At 42.2% G+C, this 19,952-nt stretch overlaps 1 protein-coding gene across 4 annotated transcripts in view; it reads right to left on the minus strand.

Moving 5' to 3' along the window:
• Positions 1–354: 354 nt before the first annotated feature.
• Positions 355–19,952, minus strand: part of LIG1 (DNA ligase 1) — a 217,760-nt gene continuing 198,162 nt past the window's right edge. For all 4 annotated transcript variants that reach the window (XM_073602588.1, XM_073602587.1, XM_073602589.1 and 1 more), the window contains 3 exons: positions 19,675–19,818; positions 8,718–8,810; positions 355–1,505 (listed from right to left, as the gene is read on the minus strand). In XM_073602588.1, coding sequence (XP_073458689.1) covers positions 1,431–1,505; positions 8,718–8,810; positions 19,675–19,818 — 312 coding nt within the window. In that variant the 3' untranslated portion in view covers positions 355–1,430. The remainder of the gene's footprint in view (positions 1,506–8,717; positions 8,811–19,674; positions 19,819–19,952) is intronic.

The raw sequence follows: 19,952 nt of genomic DNA on the forward strand, positions 1-19,952 counted from the left end.
AAAAATTTGCAAGAAAAAGATTTCCAGGAGGGCGAGCCCAAACCAAGACAATCCTGGTATACATTGCATCCTTCTTGGAAGACGCCACAGCAAAGTAAAAAGTGTTGGAATAATGCCCAACTCCATACTGTCAACCCCATATCCACATTGCTTTTAAAAAATTAGGTCTAAACTTTAAAAAGGTTTTATTGTGTATTTCTCCCATCAAGTAAGATAAGAAAGGCAATGTTTCCATCCAGGCAGTCTCACAAAAAGGAAAAAAAGGAATGCACCTTTATTATATATACATGGGGTTGTAGATGGAAAGATGATGAAAAAGTGGTATAGTCGAGACAGACACCATAGTTCTGACAATTCAATTTAGTTTCTTTATTTTCAAAACATATTTCAGTAGTATCCTTTAAAAAAAAAAAATACAACGCTTAAGGTGACCATACACTATACACTTTGATTGTACAATCTCCTTTAGATTTAACATCAACTATGTAGTCCAGGGGCCTGCCTGATTTGATGGCAAGTGAATGGGTTGTTTAGGGGTGTCCCATTACATAGTTTTGGTAACTCTAAAGGAGATTGTACAATCAGATTGTACAGTGTATGGACAGCTTTACACAACAAATATGCATAGGAATGATATTAAAGCAAATGACTTGAAAAAAGCATAAATATACAGTCATAACATTGTATGCTGATGTGAAGATGAAAATTATTATCTTAAAAAGATATTTCGACTGTGTTTCTCATGCCATGTAGGAATGCAAAACATCCAATAAAAATGAAAGTACCAACATTTAGCATTCATAGGCCAATATAAAGGGTATGTTTGCTAAAGTTACATTTCTTTGCCAGAAATCTAGCAATACTGAATGGAATGGTGGTTGATACATTAGATAATGGTGGTACATGAACATAATGTTCCAGTCACATGTATTAATTTACCCCATAAACATATGGTTTAGGAATAACTCCAGTAATGTATGAATGTGCAGGCTTATAAGGCGTCACGTCCAACAAGGTGTAGGCTACCTAGTCAACTTATCTTTTATTTACAATTTACACTTTTACACAGTGCTGGGAGTATAGTTATCGCCATACGCCTGGGTCTCAGACACTGAACCTTCAGGTCTCTTCCACAGAAGCTGTGAATTGTTTGGAGATGCTCTATCTTCCCTTCTTCTATGCCTGTCCAATCAGAGAGCACTTTATTCTATGTGAAAACATTCACAAATATAACGTATTCTGCAATTATGCAGCAGAGTGGAGGGGAGGCAAGTAGAGCCGCAGCTACTGTTGTGGCGCTGCAAGTATAGTGATAGCTATACTCCTGGAAAAGTCCATGAGGTGGCTTACACTTCCTTGGACTTAACCCCTCATAAACCAGCACATTTTAAGAGTATATACATTCCTGGAGTTCTTTTATTTCCACAAATCTAATAGAAATCATCATCTCCTTTCTCTGCAGATGTGTTCTGTATTTGTTGTTGTTTCTTATAAAGGTCAGCAACCTGAAATGAAAAGAAATATTCTAATGTTACATTTGAAAGGCAAGCCAGTTCACATTAAAATAGTTAAAAAAAATAACACCCTCCCCAATGTTACATCTGCTGTAAGGCATTTGACAAATGACATCACCAAGGCAAATCTGTGCTTTCAACATACAGAGCAAAACAGGCTTACTTTATCTCTGCCCTGCACAGCAGCATACTTCACTTTCTTTCACTCACCCATTGCTCATTTTGTCTATGGTACCCAAGAGGAACATTCTGTACTTTCAGGTATGTGGACTTAATCCCCTTCCTCCCACATGACAATGCTGGTGCTTGTCAATTGACAGGTTAGGCATCCAGTGATGTAACACTAGGTCAGGGAGAGTTGCAGCTCTGAGAAAGCTCAGACTAGACCTACTTGCTGCAAATTGAAGGGGAGTATAATCTGCTGTGGGAAGCTGGCTTTGAAGTGAACATGTTTCTTTGTCCAAAGAAAGTGCTGATTCACTTTAAAGTCCATTCAAAGCTTTAAAAAAAAAAAAGAAAAGAAAAAAAGCAGGTAGATAAATTTAATTCAGGAGTGTACAAAAGAACTAAATTCTTACAATTCATATTAGTTACATTGTACTGCAGACCTAAATTGAGAGCACAGGAAGCAAACTACGGAAAAGGACTACAGTACTGCTCTCTGAATGAAAGCAGTGGTTCAACACACCCCCTGCTGAGTATGAGCTAAAGCAATGCAAATCAGGGACATGTCAGACTGCTGCAGAGATCGCTACTCTTACACCTCATTCACTCCTTTTTGTCAGCACTTAGGCAAATATAGCCCTCTACTTTAAAACCAAACCCCAAATAGAAAAAAAATGTCCAGTCATAGATCTGTGTTACTTCATTTTAACAGAGAAAAAAACAGGTCTCCTACCCTTGCAGACAGGGCTGTGCCGTGTAACAGAGCATGTGTAAATCTCAAAACTGTCTGAGATGTAGCTTTTCTAATCTCCCATTAAACTCAACACCAGAGTGGAGGTGAGAAGTTTTACACAGAGACAACCCTCCAATTGCACAGAACTACCAATCTAAGTTGCATTACAAATTCTTGGAGCTGAATATGGTATTTACGCAATGAGGAGCTGGGGAAGGACATTGTGGAGAGAGAGAACTGCATGGTGTTCCTCATTAAGCCCGGGGTTCCCACTGATGCAGTGCGGGACACCGCATGCACCGTATATACTCGAGTATAGGTCGATCCGAGTATAAGTCGAGGCCCTAATTTACCACAAAAAAAAAAATGGGAAAAACTTATTGACCCGAGTATAAGACGAGGGTGAGAAATGCAGCAGCTACTGTAAGTGGAAATAGAGGGTCAACAATGCCCATCTGCAGCTGTATATCTCTCTCCCTGTGTCCTGTGTATAAGTGCATGCATCCTGTGCATGTGTCTGTGTGCACATGTGTCTGTGTGTCTATGTCTATGTGCGCATGTGCCTATGTCTATGTGCGCATGTGCCTATGTCTATGTGCGTATGTGCCCTGTGTGCATGTGCGTATGTGCCCTGTGTGCATGTGCGTATGTGCCCTGTGTGCATGTGCGTATGTGCCCTGTGTGCATGTGCGTATGTGCCCTGTGTGCATGTGCGTATGTGCCCTGTGTGCATGTGCGTATGTGCCCTGTGTGCATGTGCGTATGTGCCCTGTGTGCATGTGCGTATGTGCCCTGTGTGCATGTGCGTATGTGCCCTGTGTGCATGTGCGTATGTGCCCTGTGCGTATGTGCCCTGTGTGCATGTGCCCTGTGTGCATGTGCCCTGTGTGCATGTGCCCTGTGTGCATGTGTCCTGTGTGCATGTGCATGTGCGCATCCTACCTGTGCCCTGTGCATGCCCGGTCTGCACCGATCAGCGTGTGCTATTACTATTCGGCGGCCATTCACTGTTCAAAAGTCGCGCCTCCTCCTCGTCCGCGATAGGCAGAAAACTCCATTTCCCAGCAGTCAGCGGACAGCCTATCACGGACATTCTCTCATCCTCATACCACGGACGAGAGAATGTCCGTGATAGGCTGTACACTGACTGCTGGGAAATTGAGTTTTCTGCCTATCACAGATGAGGAGGAGGCGCGGCTTTTGAACAGTGAATTGGCCGCCGAATAGTAATAGCACACACTGGCCGCCGTCTGCCTGCATGACACACTGATCATGCAGACAGACGGCGGTGACTTGAGTATAAGTCGAGGGGGGCACTTTCAGCCCAAAAAAAGGGCTGAAAATCTCGACTCATACTCAAGTATATACGGTAATTCACACAAGAATCGCATACACCTTGAAATTTTCCAAATTTTGTCATGTTACAACCAAAAAACGTAAATGTATTTTATTGGGATTTTATGTGATAGGCCAACACAAAGTGGCACATAATTGTGAAGTGGAAGGAAAATGATAAATGGTTTTCAACATTTTTTACAAATAAATATCTGAAAAGTGTGGCGTGCATTTGTATTCAGCCCCCCTGAGTCAATACTTTGTAGAACCAGCTTTCGCTGCAATTACGGCTGAAAGACTTTTTTGGGGATGTCTCTACCAGCTTCTAAAGAGTGACATTTTTGCCCATTCTTCTTTGCAAAATAGCTCAAGCTCTGTCAGATTGGATGGAGAGCGTCTGTGAAAAGCAATTTTCAAGTCTTGCCACAGATTCTCAATTGGACTTAGGTCTGGACTTTGACTGGACCATTCTAAGACATGAATATGCTTTGATCTAAACCATTCCATTGTAGCTCTGGCTGTATGTCTAGGGTCGTTTTCCTGCTGGAAGATGAACCTCCGCCCCAGTCTCAAGTCTTTTGGAGACCAACAGGTTTTCTTCTAAGATTGCCCTGTATTTGGCTCCATTCATCTTCCTATCAACTCTGATCAACTTCCCTATCCCCGCTGAAGAAAAGCATCCCCACAACATGATGCTTCCACCACCATGTTTCACGGTGGGGATGGGGTCTTCGGGGTGATGTGCAGTGTTAGTTTTCCACCACACATAGCATTTTGCTTTTAGGCCAAAAAGTTTAATTTTAGTCTCATCTGACCAGAGCACCTTCCTTCACATGTTTGCTGTGTCCCCCACATGGCTTCTCACAAACTGCAAATGGGACGTCCTATGTCTTTCAACAATAGCTTTCTTCTTGCCACCCTTCCATAAAGGCCAGATTTGTGAAGTGCACGACTAATAGTTGTCCTGTGGACAGATTCTCCCACCTGAGCTGCAAATCTCTGCAGCTCCTCCAGAATTACTATGGGCCTCTTGGCTGCTTCTCTAATTAATGCTCTCCTTACCTGGCCTGTCAGTTTAGGTGGACAGCCTACATGTCTTAGTAGGTTTGCAGTTGTGCCATACTCTTTCCATTTTCGAATAATGGATTGAACAGTGCTCCGTGAGATGTTCAAAGCTTGGGATATTTTTTTTTTTATAACCTAACCCGGCTTTAAACGTCTTCACAACTTTATCTCTGACCTGTCTGGTGTGTTCCTTGGCCTTCAAGATGCTGTTTGTTCACCAAGGTTCTCTAACAAACCCCTGCGGGCTTCACAGAACAGCTGTATTTATACTGAAATTAAATTACACACAGGTGGCCTCCATTTACTAATTATGTGACTTCTGAAGGCAATTGGCTCTACTAGATTTTAGTTAGGGGTATCAGAGTAAAGGGGACTGAACACAAAATGCACGCAACACTTTTCAGATATTTGTTAAAAGATTTTGAAAAGCATTTACCGTTGTCTTTCCACTTTACAATTACAGTTTTGCTCATAAGTTTACATACCCTGACAGAATTTAGGATTTCTTGCCCATTTTTCAGAGAATATGAATGTAATGGAATGTCCCACACTCCACTTGAGTGCTTCCGTCAGTATACCACTTCCTCCCAGTCTGGATACAGATATCCGATATTCCAACCGCTCATAAGCACAAAACAAGGCGACACTTGTTTCACTGCTAACATGGACTAACTCTTTATTTGAGATCTCACACAAATATATACAGCAGGATGACTAAAACCAAACCTAATTAACATGAGCTAATTATCCAACATGACCTTTTGCCCAGACTTGTGGTCACCGAGCTTCACACAGTACATTATACATTATCATAAGTACAACCACAGGATATTTTCACAATAGCAGGAGCTAATTACAATTAACAAAACAAACAGTGTTCTCCCCCACTCCTCAGCCTAGTCATCAACAACTATAGTAGGAGTAGACTGTTCATCTCCTAGACAGTCCTGGAGGCTAATGTGATCAGCTCACTCAATTAACATGTTGAGTTCAGAGTCAAAAAAACCAATAATTGTCTTTACATATATATCCTGGGAGATATTGGGGATAAATATTACTGTCCCATTTTAAGCAATCCAAGACATACCCTCCAAGTCACCATTTCCCATATGGCATACACAGGGTCCCCAGAGTCTGTGTCCTGGGGGACCAAGACCCGAATCCACAGTATCACCACCTCAAGAGTCCCCAGGCATACAGCTCACAAAGAGCACCGTTCCCCCAAATGCCAGGGCCCATAATCGGTCAGCAAGAGGCTTGCATTCAGTCCCCTCCAAAAGCCTCTATCCCGGGTGAGTCTGTCACAATGAATAACACAAAAACTTGTCTTTCACTCATGGTTAGTGTTTGGCTGAAGCCATTATCAATCAACTGTGTTTACTCTTTAAATCATAATGAAAACAGAAACTACCCAAATGACCCTGATCAAAAGTTTACACACCCAGGTGATTTAGGCCTGATAACATGCTCACAAGTTGACACAAAGGGGTTTGAATGGCTATTAAAAGGTAACCAGCCTCACCTGTGATCTGTTTGCTTGTAATTAGTGTGTGTGTGTGTGTGTGTGTGTGTGTGTGTGTGTGTGTGTATAAAAGGTCAAAAATATTAGCGATCCACCTCCGTGTTTCACAGTAGGAATGGTGTACCTTTCATCATAGTGAAAAAAGTGAAAAAAGAAAAGTGTGTGAGTGTGGCGCTGTCCCAAAGTTGTAAAAGAAATGTCTGCATATATACAATTTTATCCAAAGTGTCACGTGTGTATTCCCTTAAGTGAAATATGTATGGCAGTTATTACCACTCCTGTGGGTTAAAGTGACTGGTGATTTAAACATAAGAAGCATAATGAGTGCAATAAATCGCATCCAAGGTGTCTAGTTCTATATTCCCTCAAAAGGAAAAAACAGTGTTAACCACTGCTAAGAGCATGAAGTGGTCTATGTCTAAACACTAGAAAACACAAAGTTGCAATAAATATATCACACGTGACATGCAAAATATTCTAAAGTGTCTAGTGCTAAATAAATAAATATTAAAATATTGCTCTACAAACGTTGCAAATAACAAAGTGACAAGTGCCCTATAAAGAGGTCACTCTAAAAAGTACTAAACACACGTGCCATGCAAATGGTTCTATGATAATAAACCGTTCATATGGGTATGTGCCCGGTGCACTATAAGTGAAAAAAGGCGTCCGTTGTGGGATTCCTCAAAGCACACAACAGGTGTTAATCCAGTGCTGGTGTCTCGCGTTGTGATTGTGCAGAGACTCACCAGCTGTATATCCCCTGCAGGGGTAACGAGTAGTCACAGTATGTGCCACTGTGCAGCAGTACTTGGCAAGACCAGGACCAGGATGATATCATAAGGACATAAGAAGAAAGGATTCCATAGTGTGAAACCGTTTAAAACCACTATTTATTAGGTCAGATAAAAAGGGTACTCACATTGTAATGGAAAAAATGAGTGGTGTACAATGCTTACAAAGATGTTACTAAGCATCAGCTTTGCAGGGAGACGTCAGCAAGGTGTTCAGTCAAAGGCCATGCCCTACGTACGTTTCGTCACACGGACTTCTACGGGAGCGTGGTCCCTGCATCGTCTCCCCTATCCTTATATGCTGTGCGGTCCGTAGTGCACCTGTGTTCCAGCAGCCATATTTGGTGTGTGTTTGTGTTCCAGCGGCCATGTTTGTGTGTGTCGGCGGCCATTTTCCCTGGGACAGTGCAGACCGAAGCCCGCAGCCCCATGCCAGCGGCCATGTTTTTGTGTGTCGGCGGCTATTTTCCCTGGGACAATGCAGACCGAAGCCCGCAGCCCCAATGAAGTGATTAAATCCCTGTGGAACGGCCTGATACAGCGCTGATTTCCTGGTGACACCTTACTAATATATGGGTCCATTGCATGTGTGTCACAGTAGTAACTATTAAGTTATTTATGCACAATTCTACCGCACAGAATATAGGTGTGTAGTAAATGGTTTGCCCTTACTTAGGAAACCTAGACAATAGTGATATAGACAACAGTAATATACTAAACCATATTAAAAATATTAAAATTGTGGTTCTACAAAATTTATGACATGACATATATCCTAGCAATACGATATACAAACAGGCAAACTGTTATATTTAAAATGCTAAAAAATGCTAAAAATGTTAAAAATATTTTATTATGAAGATATATGTAAAAAATAAATAAAAAGATGTTTAAAATTATGTAAAAAAGCGAGACAAGAAAATCATGTACCAGTTATATCACACAGGTAGTAGGTGTATGTTAGAACACTAAAAGTATTTTGAATAACTTGTTAGCCAATAAGGGGAGCATTATCATCAAAGAGAGGAGCATTATCATTAAAAAAGATAAGGAGCGTTTATCATCAGAAAAAGGGGGGTTTCTTATAAAAAGGCGCTCAGTAATTGGTAAGAAAGCAATTGAGATCCACATCTATGTTCATTCCAGACGGTTGAAGTGTGTCCAGCTGGAAGATCAATTGCTTTCTTACCAATTACTGAGCGCCTTTTATAAGAAACCCCCCTTTTTCTGATGATAAACGCTCCTTATCTTTTTTAATGATAATGCTCCTCTCTGTTCAGTAAATAAATAATGGCTTCAGCCAAACACTAACCATGAGTGAAAGAAAAGTTTTTGTGTTAGCATTCATATTCTCTGAAAGAAAGCAAGCATACATTCTGCCAGGGTATGTAAACTTATGAGCACAACTGTATATGAATTTTGAATGCATTCAACTGAATGACTAAAAATCTAAACAGATATGATCTGTGATGCTGAAATAAAGATACCAGTCTCTGAGACACAGCAGGAACAAGGGAAAACAGAACAGTATAGATGCAAGACAAAGAAAAACACCAGAGGAAGTCACATACACCGGTGGTTTACAGTACCTGATAACTATTTGTTGCCTCTTCTGGTTTTTTATCTTCTCGAATTCGAAGAAAACGTGGGAAACGTAGTGAAATTCCCTTTTCATCTTCCACCTAAAGCACAAATAAATTGAATCTCTACCCACTAAGAACTTCTTAAAAATGACAACCAAACTAAATTCTGCTTTACAGATTATCACGATGCAAATACACAGGAGGCAATCAATTCCAGGGGAATATACTGAATACATGAATTCTACAACAGTGAGCAGGAAAGTGTCAAATCTCTCTACTAATGTCATCTGACTGGAAGGGCCCTGCAGCTGCACTATAAGCTGCTGTCAACACATCGCTCAGCAGCATTGTCATTCCAGGCCTCCATGTCCATGGAAGCAGAGGATATGAAATTAAATCTGACCAGGCCAAACTTTTTTTTTTTTTTTTAACTTACAAAAGGTTTTTTTTCATGTTTTACAAATAAAAAGGTATGTATGTAGTACAGCACGATTTTTTATCAGGTAGTTGGTACAAAAGAAGAATACCTAGGTAAGTAACAGGTGCAGGTACTGTACAGTAATAATTTTCTAGTCAAAAGAACACATATAGATAAACCAAATTACCGGTAAGCCACCCTCTGCATATCCTATTTGCATCACATGCAAACTTTATATAACAAAACAGGTTTGCTGTTCCACATGTCATACTCAGATGTAACCCTGTGTCACATGTCATATTCAGATGTAACACTTAACAATGACTGTAAAGATACTGCTAGGTTTATCTTCAGCTGAGCTAATACCTCAGTATGAAATCGGATAAATCAGTACAAAATAGTGTGAATAAGATCAAGTGAATGAATTGCACACATGAAATGCCCATATTTTAGTAAATCTTTTGGTCAAGCCCCTGTGAGTACAGATACATTTCTGGGGGGGGGGGGGGGGGATTAGTAGCATTAATGTTAGCAATCCTGTATTCTTTCATTGGTGGTAATACGGTAATACATGTTGTAGCACCCTGCCAGATAGGTTGCTAGTTAGGTTAGGCAAATTTAGTTCCAGGAATTATGCTGTGGTCAACAGAGCAGCATGTGATTGCTTTAGTCTGCTCTGGGCTCTGCAGGCTGCAAGTTTGATTGCGGTCTTCTGGAGACTTCCAGAATATAATGGACGGGAGAGTTAAACAAGCAGCCTGAATTTTTATGCAGCTTTAACCAAACCTGGGGGAAGATGCCAAGATGGTAGCTGGGAAGGGGTATAAATAGTCTGGACCCTGGGAGAGCTGACTTCTACCCCAGGAGGAGAGGTTCCCTACCAGAAGGGCTGCTGCCTTTCCTGGCAGTTCAGCTGAAGATTCTGCTAGTGTCTTCGAGGTCCCAGCTGTGCATAGCTGGGGGGCCTATCTTGCAGCAAATTCCTTTGAAGCTAAGAGAGTGGTTTCACTGGGGATCCAGTCTGGAAGATTCACTGAGGAGACTGTCCACCTGAGCCTGGATAGAGACATCCAAGTCCCAGGGACACTGAGTACAGACCTGAGAGAAGGATTCTAGTGACTGTTGCTGCTGGTAGCCCCTGGTGCACTAACATTAAGGCTTGATTGGCCTGGAACATTGCTGGTGATGCCCCAGTGCTGAAAACTTTATGTTCTACTGCTGAAGTGGACTGTTCTAAGAAGTAGCAAAGGGAAGAGTCCCTTACATTCCTGTTGAGCGTTCTGGAGTATCCCACAGCTTCCCTAAGAACCCATACAAGTCTGGAGCACACACACCTGGATGGGCTCCAAACACAATGCTCTGCACCCCGAGCCCACCATATTTTGAAGCCCATTAGAGCCTCTGGCTCTAAATCAGTGCTTCAAAAGACACACCCCCGCCCATCCCAGCCATAGGAATTTATGCGCCAGGCATCCTAAATGGGGCTGGGCGCATGGATAGGGGCCACCCCTGGATGTTTGCTTGGGAATTTTCTCGACATCTTAATGACTTAGCTGAAGCTCAGCTGGCTTCCATAATTCAATAGTGTGCAAAGAAAAATGCTGTTTTTTTTCCTTGCACATGGTTGGGTATTCTTTGTAAAGTGATGTTACACCACATTCATTAACCTCTGGGGAAAATTTCCTTGCAGAGTGTAACTTCCCAAAGTGAACAGTTTTTTTCCAAATAAACTCCATTGTGTGCAGGCAGCATTTACAACCCTCAGTAAGAATCTGCAGATTGCCAGTAGCAGCACCTGGCTGTGTGAACACAGCCTTAATCCTCCACATAGGTGGCTGCTAGTCAGCTCATGCAGAAAGTTCAGAGCTGCAAAGCCATAAGGCTTACCAAAATGATATGGAAGTGCATTTTTGATACTGCCAAAAGAAGGTTACAGTTGACCTGCACTGCATGTTGATTTACAAAAAGGCTAAATAGCTTTAACTCAGCAAATGTAGACCTACCTTTCACATATATCAGGGCTATTGAATTAAAATGTTCAGAGGTCTGGTCAGAAAAATGTGCTTCCAGCGGAGGTCCAAATCTCAGGTTTGTGCAATGACTCAGAATCGTCACATTACAGCACCCCTTCACATCCTAACCCCTATTTCTCTTGCACCTCCCACTCTTTGCCCTGCTGTGAAGATGATAGCAGAAGCAGGGAGACCAGGGAGAGGACACCCAGGCTGCTAAGGCCTCATGCACATGGGGCGTTAGAAAAAAAGAGCTGCAAAGCCACTACTAACGCCAGGAAAAAGCGGCTGTAAAAACGTGCTTTTAGTAGGTTTTTGCATTGGCGTTAATACGTGTTTAGCTGCGCTAGCTTTTAGCAGCTTTTCATGCCTCTATTCAAAATCAATGGTTCCCTATGGGAGCCCATTGATTTGAATAGAAGTCGCACCAGAAGTCGGATCATGATGATCCGAATTGCGGAGCGGCTTGTGTGCCGAGGATATTGAAGTGGAACCCTTCGCCAAAACGAAAAAAATAAAAAAATAAAGAATTTCCCCAAAGCAGAGTCCCAAAAGGGGAAAAGACAGCAAAGAACCTAAAAAACAAATAAATTGAAATCAATCAAAAGACCCTGGACCAAAAAAGGGGGGGGTTCCTCAAGGACTAGCCTAGGATTTCCTCAAAATGACATTAAATACCTGGGTCAAATGGTGTATGAAGAAAATGACATCCTCCTCCTCTCAGGCTCGATCTCTATTAAACCACCACCAGAGTGCTTAAATACCCTCCCCCTCTCCAAATTTGGCGCCAAAAAATAGGGGAGGGGCGGACCCTGCAGGGGCATCTACCCATAGGCAGTAACCTTGGAAGTGACACTTCTAGCTGAATCAGGAAGAGATATACATCAATCAGATCAGCATAGTCAATGGTGCAAGGCACACTGGAAGTGACACTAGGTGGCGCACCGGAAATGATGAAACATCACCTCTAAAACTGTAAGCAGTTATGTAAATATCCATAGAGGCCAAAAAAGGCATAAAAAGTAATATATATATAAAAAAAATCCATTAATGAAGAAAGAAGTGTAACTGGATAAGAAGGAAAAATAACTGCAGCCATTTAGGTGGACAAGGTCCAAATAAAGGTTAGGGGAAGACGCAATTGGCGCCAACCAGTGCAAACAAACTTACCACTGGGATTAGCGCCTATATGGTCACCTAATCCTGGTAGGTGCTTCCTTAGTGTAAAACATAATTAAGAATCTAGGACTCTTGGGGAGAGGAAAAAAAAAAACTTAATTTTTTCTCCCTTTCTTCTATTTCTGTTTATATATTCAAAATTTATTAATAGATGAAATCTATATAATTAATAAGTAATCAAAAATCCCAATGGCCAGAAAGTGAAAGCAGTTCAGATAGGGTGTACATAGGAGGCCAACAGAGGGTCCTAACACGTATTAAATAACAGTGGAAACCAAAACAAACCACTCAAAGGAGCAACTGAAAAAATGACCAGACAAAATCCCTAGAGGAAAGGCTTGAAGCTAATGGATTTATTGAGCCTGGGAGATGAGGTGGCAGCCAAGGAATGGATCCACCTAGTCTCCTTCTGCAAGAGAATCCTATCTACATCTCCCCCCTCTCATGAGTAGGTATGAATTCCAGAGCAAATTATGTTAGATCAAATGAATGGTATAGACCCATGTGTTGACTAATGGGTGTTTCCATCTTTTTCTTTTGGAGGAGGGACACATGGTCCCTAATCCTGTGGAAAAAGGGTCTCTTAGTTTTCCCTATATAAAAGGCCCTGCAGGTGCACCTCATATAGTAGACCACCCCAATGGATTGGCAGTTGGCAAAGAAATTGGGTTGATACAAAGTCCCATCTGGAAGGGTTATCTTTTCTGAATCTAGAATATAGCTGCAAAAAACGCACCTGCCACACGGGGCAGTGCCTTTCCGAATATCTCTCCCGGATCTCTGTGTCAAGTGGCTATGGACCAATTGATCCTTTAAAGACTTGGACCTTCTATAAGTGAAGAAAGGAATTGGTTTAACATACTTGGAGATTACTTTATCATTGGATAATAGAGGCCAATATTTCTGGATGATTTCACTGACTTTTTTATGTTGTTTAGAATATGTCGTTATCAGCCGTACCTGCTGGTCCGATTTTCGGGGTTTTGATGAATGAATTAATTCAGTTTGACTCTGTAATTTGGCCCTATGGTATGCCTTTTTGAGAGTGGAGCAACTGTAGCGCCTATCCGACAGGCGTAACTGCAAGGCCCATGCTTCCTTTTCAAAGTCCTGGTCACGACTACAGTTCCTCCTTATTCGTAGATATTGACTATAAGGAATGCTCGCCACCAAAGACTTGGGGTGGGAGCTGGCTGCGTGTAAGATGGTATTCCCTGCTGAGGACTTCCTAAACAGGGAGGAACCAAGTGTGCCGTCTGAATTGAGATAGAAATATCCAAGAAATAGAGATAGAGTTTTTCCAAAAAAAAGAAGTTCCTCCTTGGAACCAGTCCACACCACAAAAATGTTGTCGATGAATCAACGCCAAACCAAAACATTGTTAAAAAATGTACAGAAATCATCTGAGAAAATCTCCCGCTCCCACCCCGCCGGGTACAGATTGGCGTACGATGGGGCACATTTAGTCCCCATCGCAACACCCTGCACCTGGAGGTAGTGGGAGCGGTCGAAGAGAAAAATGTTGTTAGGATGAAGCGTAAGAGATCCAAGATGAAACGATTGTACGCAAAAGCCCCAGGGCCCCTTTCCGATAAGAAACCCTCCACAACCCCAACCCCCCCACTCGTGGGGGATGGAGTTGTAGAGGGCCTCCACGTCAATCGCGACCAATAGAAACCCCGGTGGTACAAAGGATCTCAAGAGGTCAGCAGTATCCTGTATACAGGAGCTGAGCAAACCGACATGTGGTCGCAAATAGTCGCCTACAAGTTTGCTCGCGGGCTCGGTTAAACACTCGTTGCCCCAGACTATCGGGCGGCCAGGGGGAAATTTAAGATTCTTGTGGGCTTTAGGCAAGGCGTATAGGGTAGGGGTTCTGGGAGTTTCAACAATCAAGAAATCAAATGTCTTCCTGTCAATGAGGTCATTGTGAAATGCCCGACTGACAAGAATTTTGAACTTCGTCTGTGCATATTTGACTTGAAATGAGGGAACGGGCCGATACCAACTGCAATTCCGCAAGAGATCCAGAACCATTTTCTTGTAAAAATCCCTATTCATAACTACTATGTTCCCCCCTTTATCCGAGGGTTTTATGACAATATGATCATTATGTTTCAAGGAGGATAAAGCTCTGCGAAAAGCAGGTTTCAGATTGGAGTGACCAGTAGATCGCTTCCAATCCGTGGCCTGAATCTCTTTGGTAACTTGTTGGGTAAAGGCCCAGATGCTTGGATTGCCCTGTAGGGCCGGAAAGGAAGTAGATTTTGGTCTGTAAAAATTGGCTGAAGGAAAAATCTTTTCCCCTTTTGAGACTCTGCTTTGGGGAAGACACTAACCAATGTAGCAAAGTAGCTTGGACTGGTGGTTTAAAATTAGACCTTTATCACAGGTACAAACCCTTTTTTTTTTTTTAAATAAAAAGTAAAAGATAAAAAATAAAGAATTAAGAGGTTTAAAAATCAAAGATTGCAACAATGAAAATTCCTTTATTCCTTTCTCCATCCTCATTATAGGACCTCTTCCATCAGTCAAAAATGCGATCTTATTTACTCTGTGGGCATCTTAAATTTCCCTCTGGCCGCCCGATAGTCTTGGGCAACGGGTGTTTACCGAGCCCGCGAGCAAACTTGTGGACGACTATTTGCGACCACATGTCGGTTCGCTCAGCTCTATATACAGGATACTGCTGACCTCTTGAGATCCCTGGATGGTATTTGTGTACCACCGGGGTCTCTATTGGTCGTGATTGACGTGAAGGCCCTCTACAACTCCATCCCCCACGAGCGGGGGATTGGGGTTGTGGAGGGTTTCTTATCGGAAAGGGGCCCTGGGGCTTTTGCGTACAATCGTTTCATCTTGGATTTCTTACTCTTCATCCTAACAACATTTTTCTCTTCGACCGCTCCCACTACCTCCAGGTGCAGCGTGTTGCGATGGGGACTAAATGTGCCCCATCGTACGCCAATCTGTACCTGGGGGGGGGTGGGAGTGGGACATTTTCTCCTCAGATGATTTCTGTAAATTTTTTAACAATGTTTTGATTTGGCGTCGATTCATCGGCAGCATTTTTGTGGTGTGGACTGGTTCCAAGGAGGAACTTCTTTTTTTGGATAAACTCAAGGCCAATTCATATAATCTTAAATTTACTACGACTTATGATCAAAATATGATCAATTTCTTGGATATTTCTATCTATCACGCGGCCAGCTCCCACCCCAAGTCTTTGGTGGTGAGCATTCCTTATAGTCAATATCTTCAAATAAGGAGGAACTGTAGTCGTGACCAGGACTTTGAAAAGGAAACATGGGCCTTGCAGTTACGCCTGTTGGATAGGCGCTACAGTCGCTCCACTCTCAAAAAGGCATACCATAGGGCCAAATTACAGAGTCAAACTGAAATAATTCATTCATCAAAACCCCGAAAATCGGACCAGCATGTACGGCTGATAACGACATATTCTAAACATAAAGTCCGTGAAATCATCCAGAAATATTGGCCTCTATTATCCAATGATAAGGTAATCTCCAAGTATGTTAAACCAATTATTTCCATCACTTATAGAAGGTCCAGGTCTTTAAAGGATCCATTGGTCCATAGCCACTTGACACAGAGATCCGGGAGATACATTCGGAAAGGCACTGCCCTGTGTGGCAGGTGCGATTTTTGCAGTTATAATCTAGATTTAGAAGAGATAACCCTTCCAGATGGGACTTTGTATCAGCCCAATTTCTTTGCCAACTGCCAATCCATTGGGGTGGTCTACTATATGAGGTGCACCTGCAGGGCCTTTTATATAGGGAAAACTGAGAGACCCTTTTTCCACAGGATTAGGGACCATGTGTCCCTCGTCCAAAAGAAAAAGATGGAAACACCCATTAGTCAACACATGGGTCTATACCATTCATTTGATCTAACAAAGATGACATTTTTTGCTCTGGAATTCATACCTACTCATGAGAGGGGGGGAGATGTAGATAGGATTCTCTTGCAGAAGGAGACTAGGTGGATCCATTTCTTGGCTGCCACCTCATCTCCCGGGCTCAATGAATCCATTAGCTTCAAGCCTTTCCTCTAGGGATTTTGTCTGGTCATTTTTTCAGTTGCTCCTTTGAGTGGTTACTTTTGGTTTCCACTTTTATTTAATACGTGTTGGGACCCTCTGTTAGGCTCCTATGTACTCCCTATCTGAACTGCTTTCACTTTATTTCTGGCCATTGGGATTTTTGATTACTTATTAATTATATAGATTTCATCTATTAATACATTTTGAATATAAAAACAGAAATAGAAGGGAGAAGTGTTTTTTTTTCCTCTCCCCAAGAGTCTTAGATTCTTAATTATGTTTTACACTAAGGAAGCACCTACCAGGATTAGGTGCCCAGGGCGCCAATCCCAGTAGTAAATTTGTTTGCACTGGTTGGCGCTAATTGCGTCTTCCCCTAACCTTTATTTGGACCTTGTCCACATAAATGGCTGCAGTTATTTTTCCTTCTTATCCGGTTACACTTCTTTCTTTATTAATTAATTTTTTTTATATATATTACTTTTTATGTCTTTTTTGGCCTCTATGGATATTTACATCACTGCTTACAGTCAGAGGTGATGTTTCATCACTTCCGGTGCGCCACCTAGTGTCACTTCCGGTGTGCCTTGCACCATTGACTATGCTGATCTGATTGATGTATATCTCTTCCTGATTCAGCTAGAAGTGTCACTTTCAAGGTTACTGCCTATGGGTAGACGCCCCTGCAGAGTCCGCCCCTCCCCTAGTTTTTGGCGCCAAATTTGGAGAGGGGGAGGGTATTTAAGCACTCTGGTGGTGGTTTAATAGAGATCCAGCCTGAGAGGAGGAGGATGTCATTTTCTTCATACACCATTTGACCCAGGTATTTAATGTCATTTTGAGGAAATCCTAGGCGAGTCATTGAGGAACCCCCCCTTTTTTTGGGCCAGGGTCTTTTGATTGATTTCAATTTATTTGTTTTTTTAGGTTCTTTGCTGTCTTTTCCCCTTTTGGGGCTCTGCTTTGGGGAAGACACTAACCAATGTAGCAAAGTAGCTTTTTTTAAATAAAAAATAAAAAGTAAAAGATAAAAAATAAAGAATTAAGAGTTTTAAAAATCAAAGATTGCAACAATGAAAATTCCTTTATTCCTTTCCCCATCCTCATTCTAGGACCTCTTCCATCAGTTAAAAATGCAATCTTATTTACTCTTTGTGGTCATCAGATGATCCTTTGGCTGGGTTTGCTTCCTGATTTAAACGGTTTAAATATTAGAGTTTATATTCAATTATTCAATTTCTTGAAAGACCTATATACAGGTAAATGAATCCCTCTTTGGCTGAAGTATTGCATTGGCAGATCAGATATGTGGTATTATTCTTGATTTGTACTCATATTGATTTTTTGACTGTTCTATATATTGTTATTTTTCACTGTGTAATTTTTGTATTATTCTCTTCAGTGCCTGATAGATATTACTCTCCTGAAGAAGCCACGGCATGTGGTGAAACATGTTGAGAAACAATTCCTTCGGTTGCACTATCAAAGATTGTATTGTAACATTGAATGTAAACTCCTTATAGATATGTTTTTATCAACTTTTCTAAATAAAATGTGAAATTTTTTTACATAAATTTTGTGTCAACTATTGCACCTTTAAAATCCCAGTTCCCTTTATGTTCTTTATATTGTATACTTCATGGATGTGGTGCCAATATTTGTATTGGATGTGAGGCAATCATCTACATTTTCACAAAAAGTAGAGGCGCTATTTAAACGCACTAATCGCTGAACATAGTCTGACAGTGTAATGCCGCTATATAAGTTAAAGTCTAGCGCTGGGAAAAATGTCCTTTCCATATTAGGAATGCTCATTTGCAGCCCTTACGTGCTCCACCGCTCCTGTGTCCAGAGTGTAGCCAGGCTTGCTTCTCCTTGCTATACAACTGAGGAGAGACTGCTCCAGTTACTGTTATCCCTGCGCTTGCGCCGTGTGTCCTTGTGAACGCTACGTCCTATACACGGCGCCGCGTCTAGGCCCTGCCCCCTCTGTCAACCCGCCCCCCCCTCATTTGAAATTAAAAAAAAAAAAAAAACGTTCCCGCGCGCTCGGCCTTCAGGTCCGCAGACCCATCACCGGGGGTGGGGGACAGCCTAATGCCGCCGAGCAGGAGAAAAAACTCTGGAGCCGAAAACCCGGGGGGAGGGGAATATTGCAAGGGGGTAACAATTGCCGATTCCCTAACCCTCTTGGTCCCTTTAGAGGGAGAAAAGCATGGCAGATCTCTTACCTAAAGAGGAATCCCCCTGTGCAAGCTGCTGGGGCCACACACAGACTGACACTGAGGTGAAGTGAAGACAACAGATTAAAGGTATGCGCATATACTCTCTCTAGTGGAGAATTAAGGCATGACAACATTTTTCCCTAAAGAAGAAAACCATAGGTGGACTTTTACAGTTCCTAGGCTTCTTCCCTTACCTTATCCCAGCCACAGAATTCTGATGAATTAACAGACAAATCCAACCTTCACCCATCACGGCGGGCTGCATTAGCAAACCTTCAAGGACCGGGTCCCTTTTTATCGGGGGTTCCACTCCCTTGGACCTGTAATAGCACCCCGCCAGAAAAAACTTTAGGTAATGTAAGCATGACCAAAGCCCTGGGTCTCAGGGTCCAACCCTGCAAGGAGAGGCATTACAGGCAAAACCTTGTGCTTCGTATACAAGGCTCGGGTACCATCCACCTTGGCCTCAGTGGCACTTTGGGTGGATCCGGTCTGTAGAGGCTATTTAAATCCAGCAAGGGTCCCTCCTGGAGCTCCTTTGAGCACATCTTCACTCGTGACCAACACCTTAGACACAGGCGAAAAAACTTCCCTCCCCTATTTCTGGGCTTTAGGTATATTGCTTTGCTACAAAAACTGGGAGGTACTCCTGGTAGGAAGAGGGGTTATATAAGGAGTGAGCTTCCTGTATTGGGTATACCAGTGTCCATCACCTGAGGGTGGATATATACCCACATAGTGATTACTATGGTGCTCTGTGTCCCATGATGTACGATAAAGAAATAGCGGCGCTTTACCGCTGATGCCCCAGTGTGAACGCAGCCTTACAGCTTCTAAAAGCCTGTGTATGCATGAGGCCAAAGAATAAGCTGCAAAAAAAAAAAAAAAAAACGCCTGATGCTCCTAAAAGCGGCTGTAAAAACTCCCCATGTGCATGAGGCCTAAGTTGGGAAGCTGCAACAGTTGGAATAAAACAGTCACTGAGTCCGGGCCTGAATCGCTATTTAGTGATGACTGACATATATATTTAGCTTTCCTTATGCAAATTTAACAAAATACATACCAGTCCCACTGCAGCTTTATGAACTGGAGAGATTGAAAGATCTGCACATTTCACTTCCCAAACTTGCACAGGCTCAAACCAATGATCTGGCTGTGCTGCACTGTCCCAGCGGTAGTAACTGCGTGGTCCGTCAATCACATGGTCCTACAACGAAGATTTATGGAGGAATAGCGTTAGGATATGTGCAGTAAATGATCTCTGAAAACAGTTCATATTTGTTACTAAAGACATCTAAACTGTACTTAGTGTTTTCCCCTCAGTGACGTCTAGAAAAGCAT

The sequence above is a fragment of the Aquarana catesbeiana genome, linkage group LG10 (assembly GCF_042186555.1).
Source record: "Aquarana catesbeiana isolate 2022-GZ linkage group LG10, ASM4218655v1, whole genome shotgun sequence".
NCBI classification, from domain to species: domain Eukaryota; kingdom Metazoa; phylum Chordata; class Amphibia; order Anura; family Ranidae; genus Aquarana; species Aquarana catesbeiana.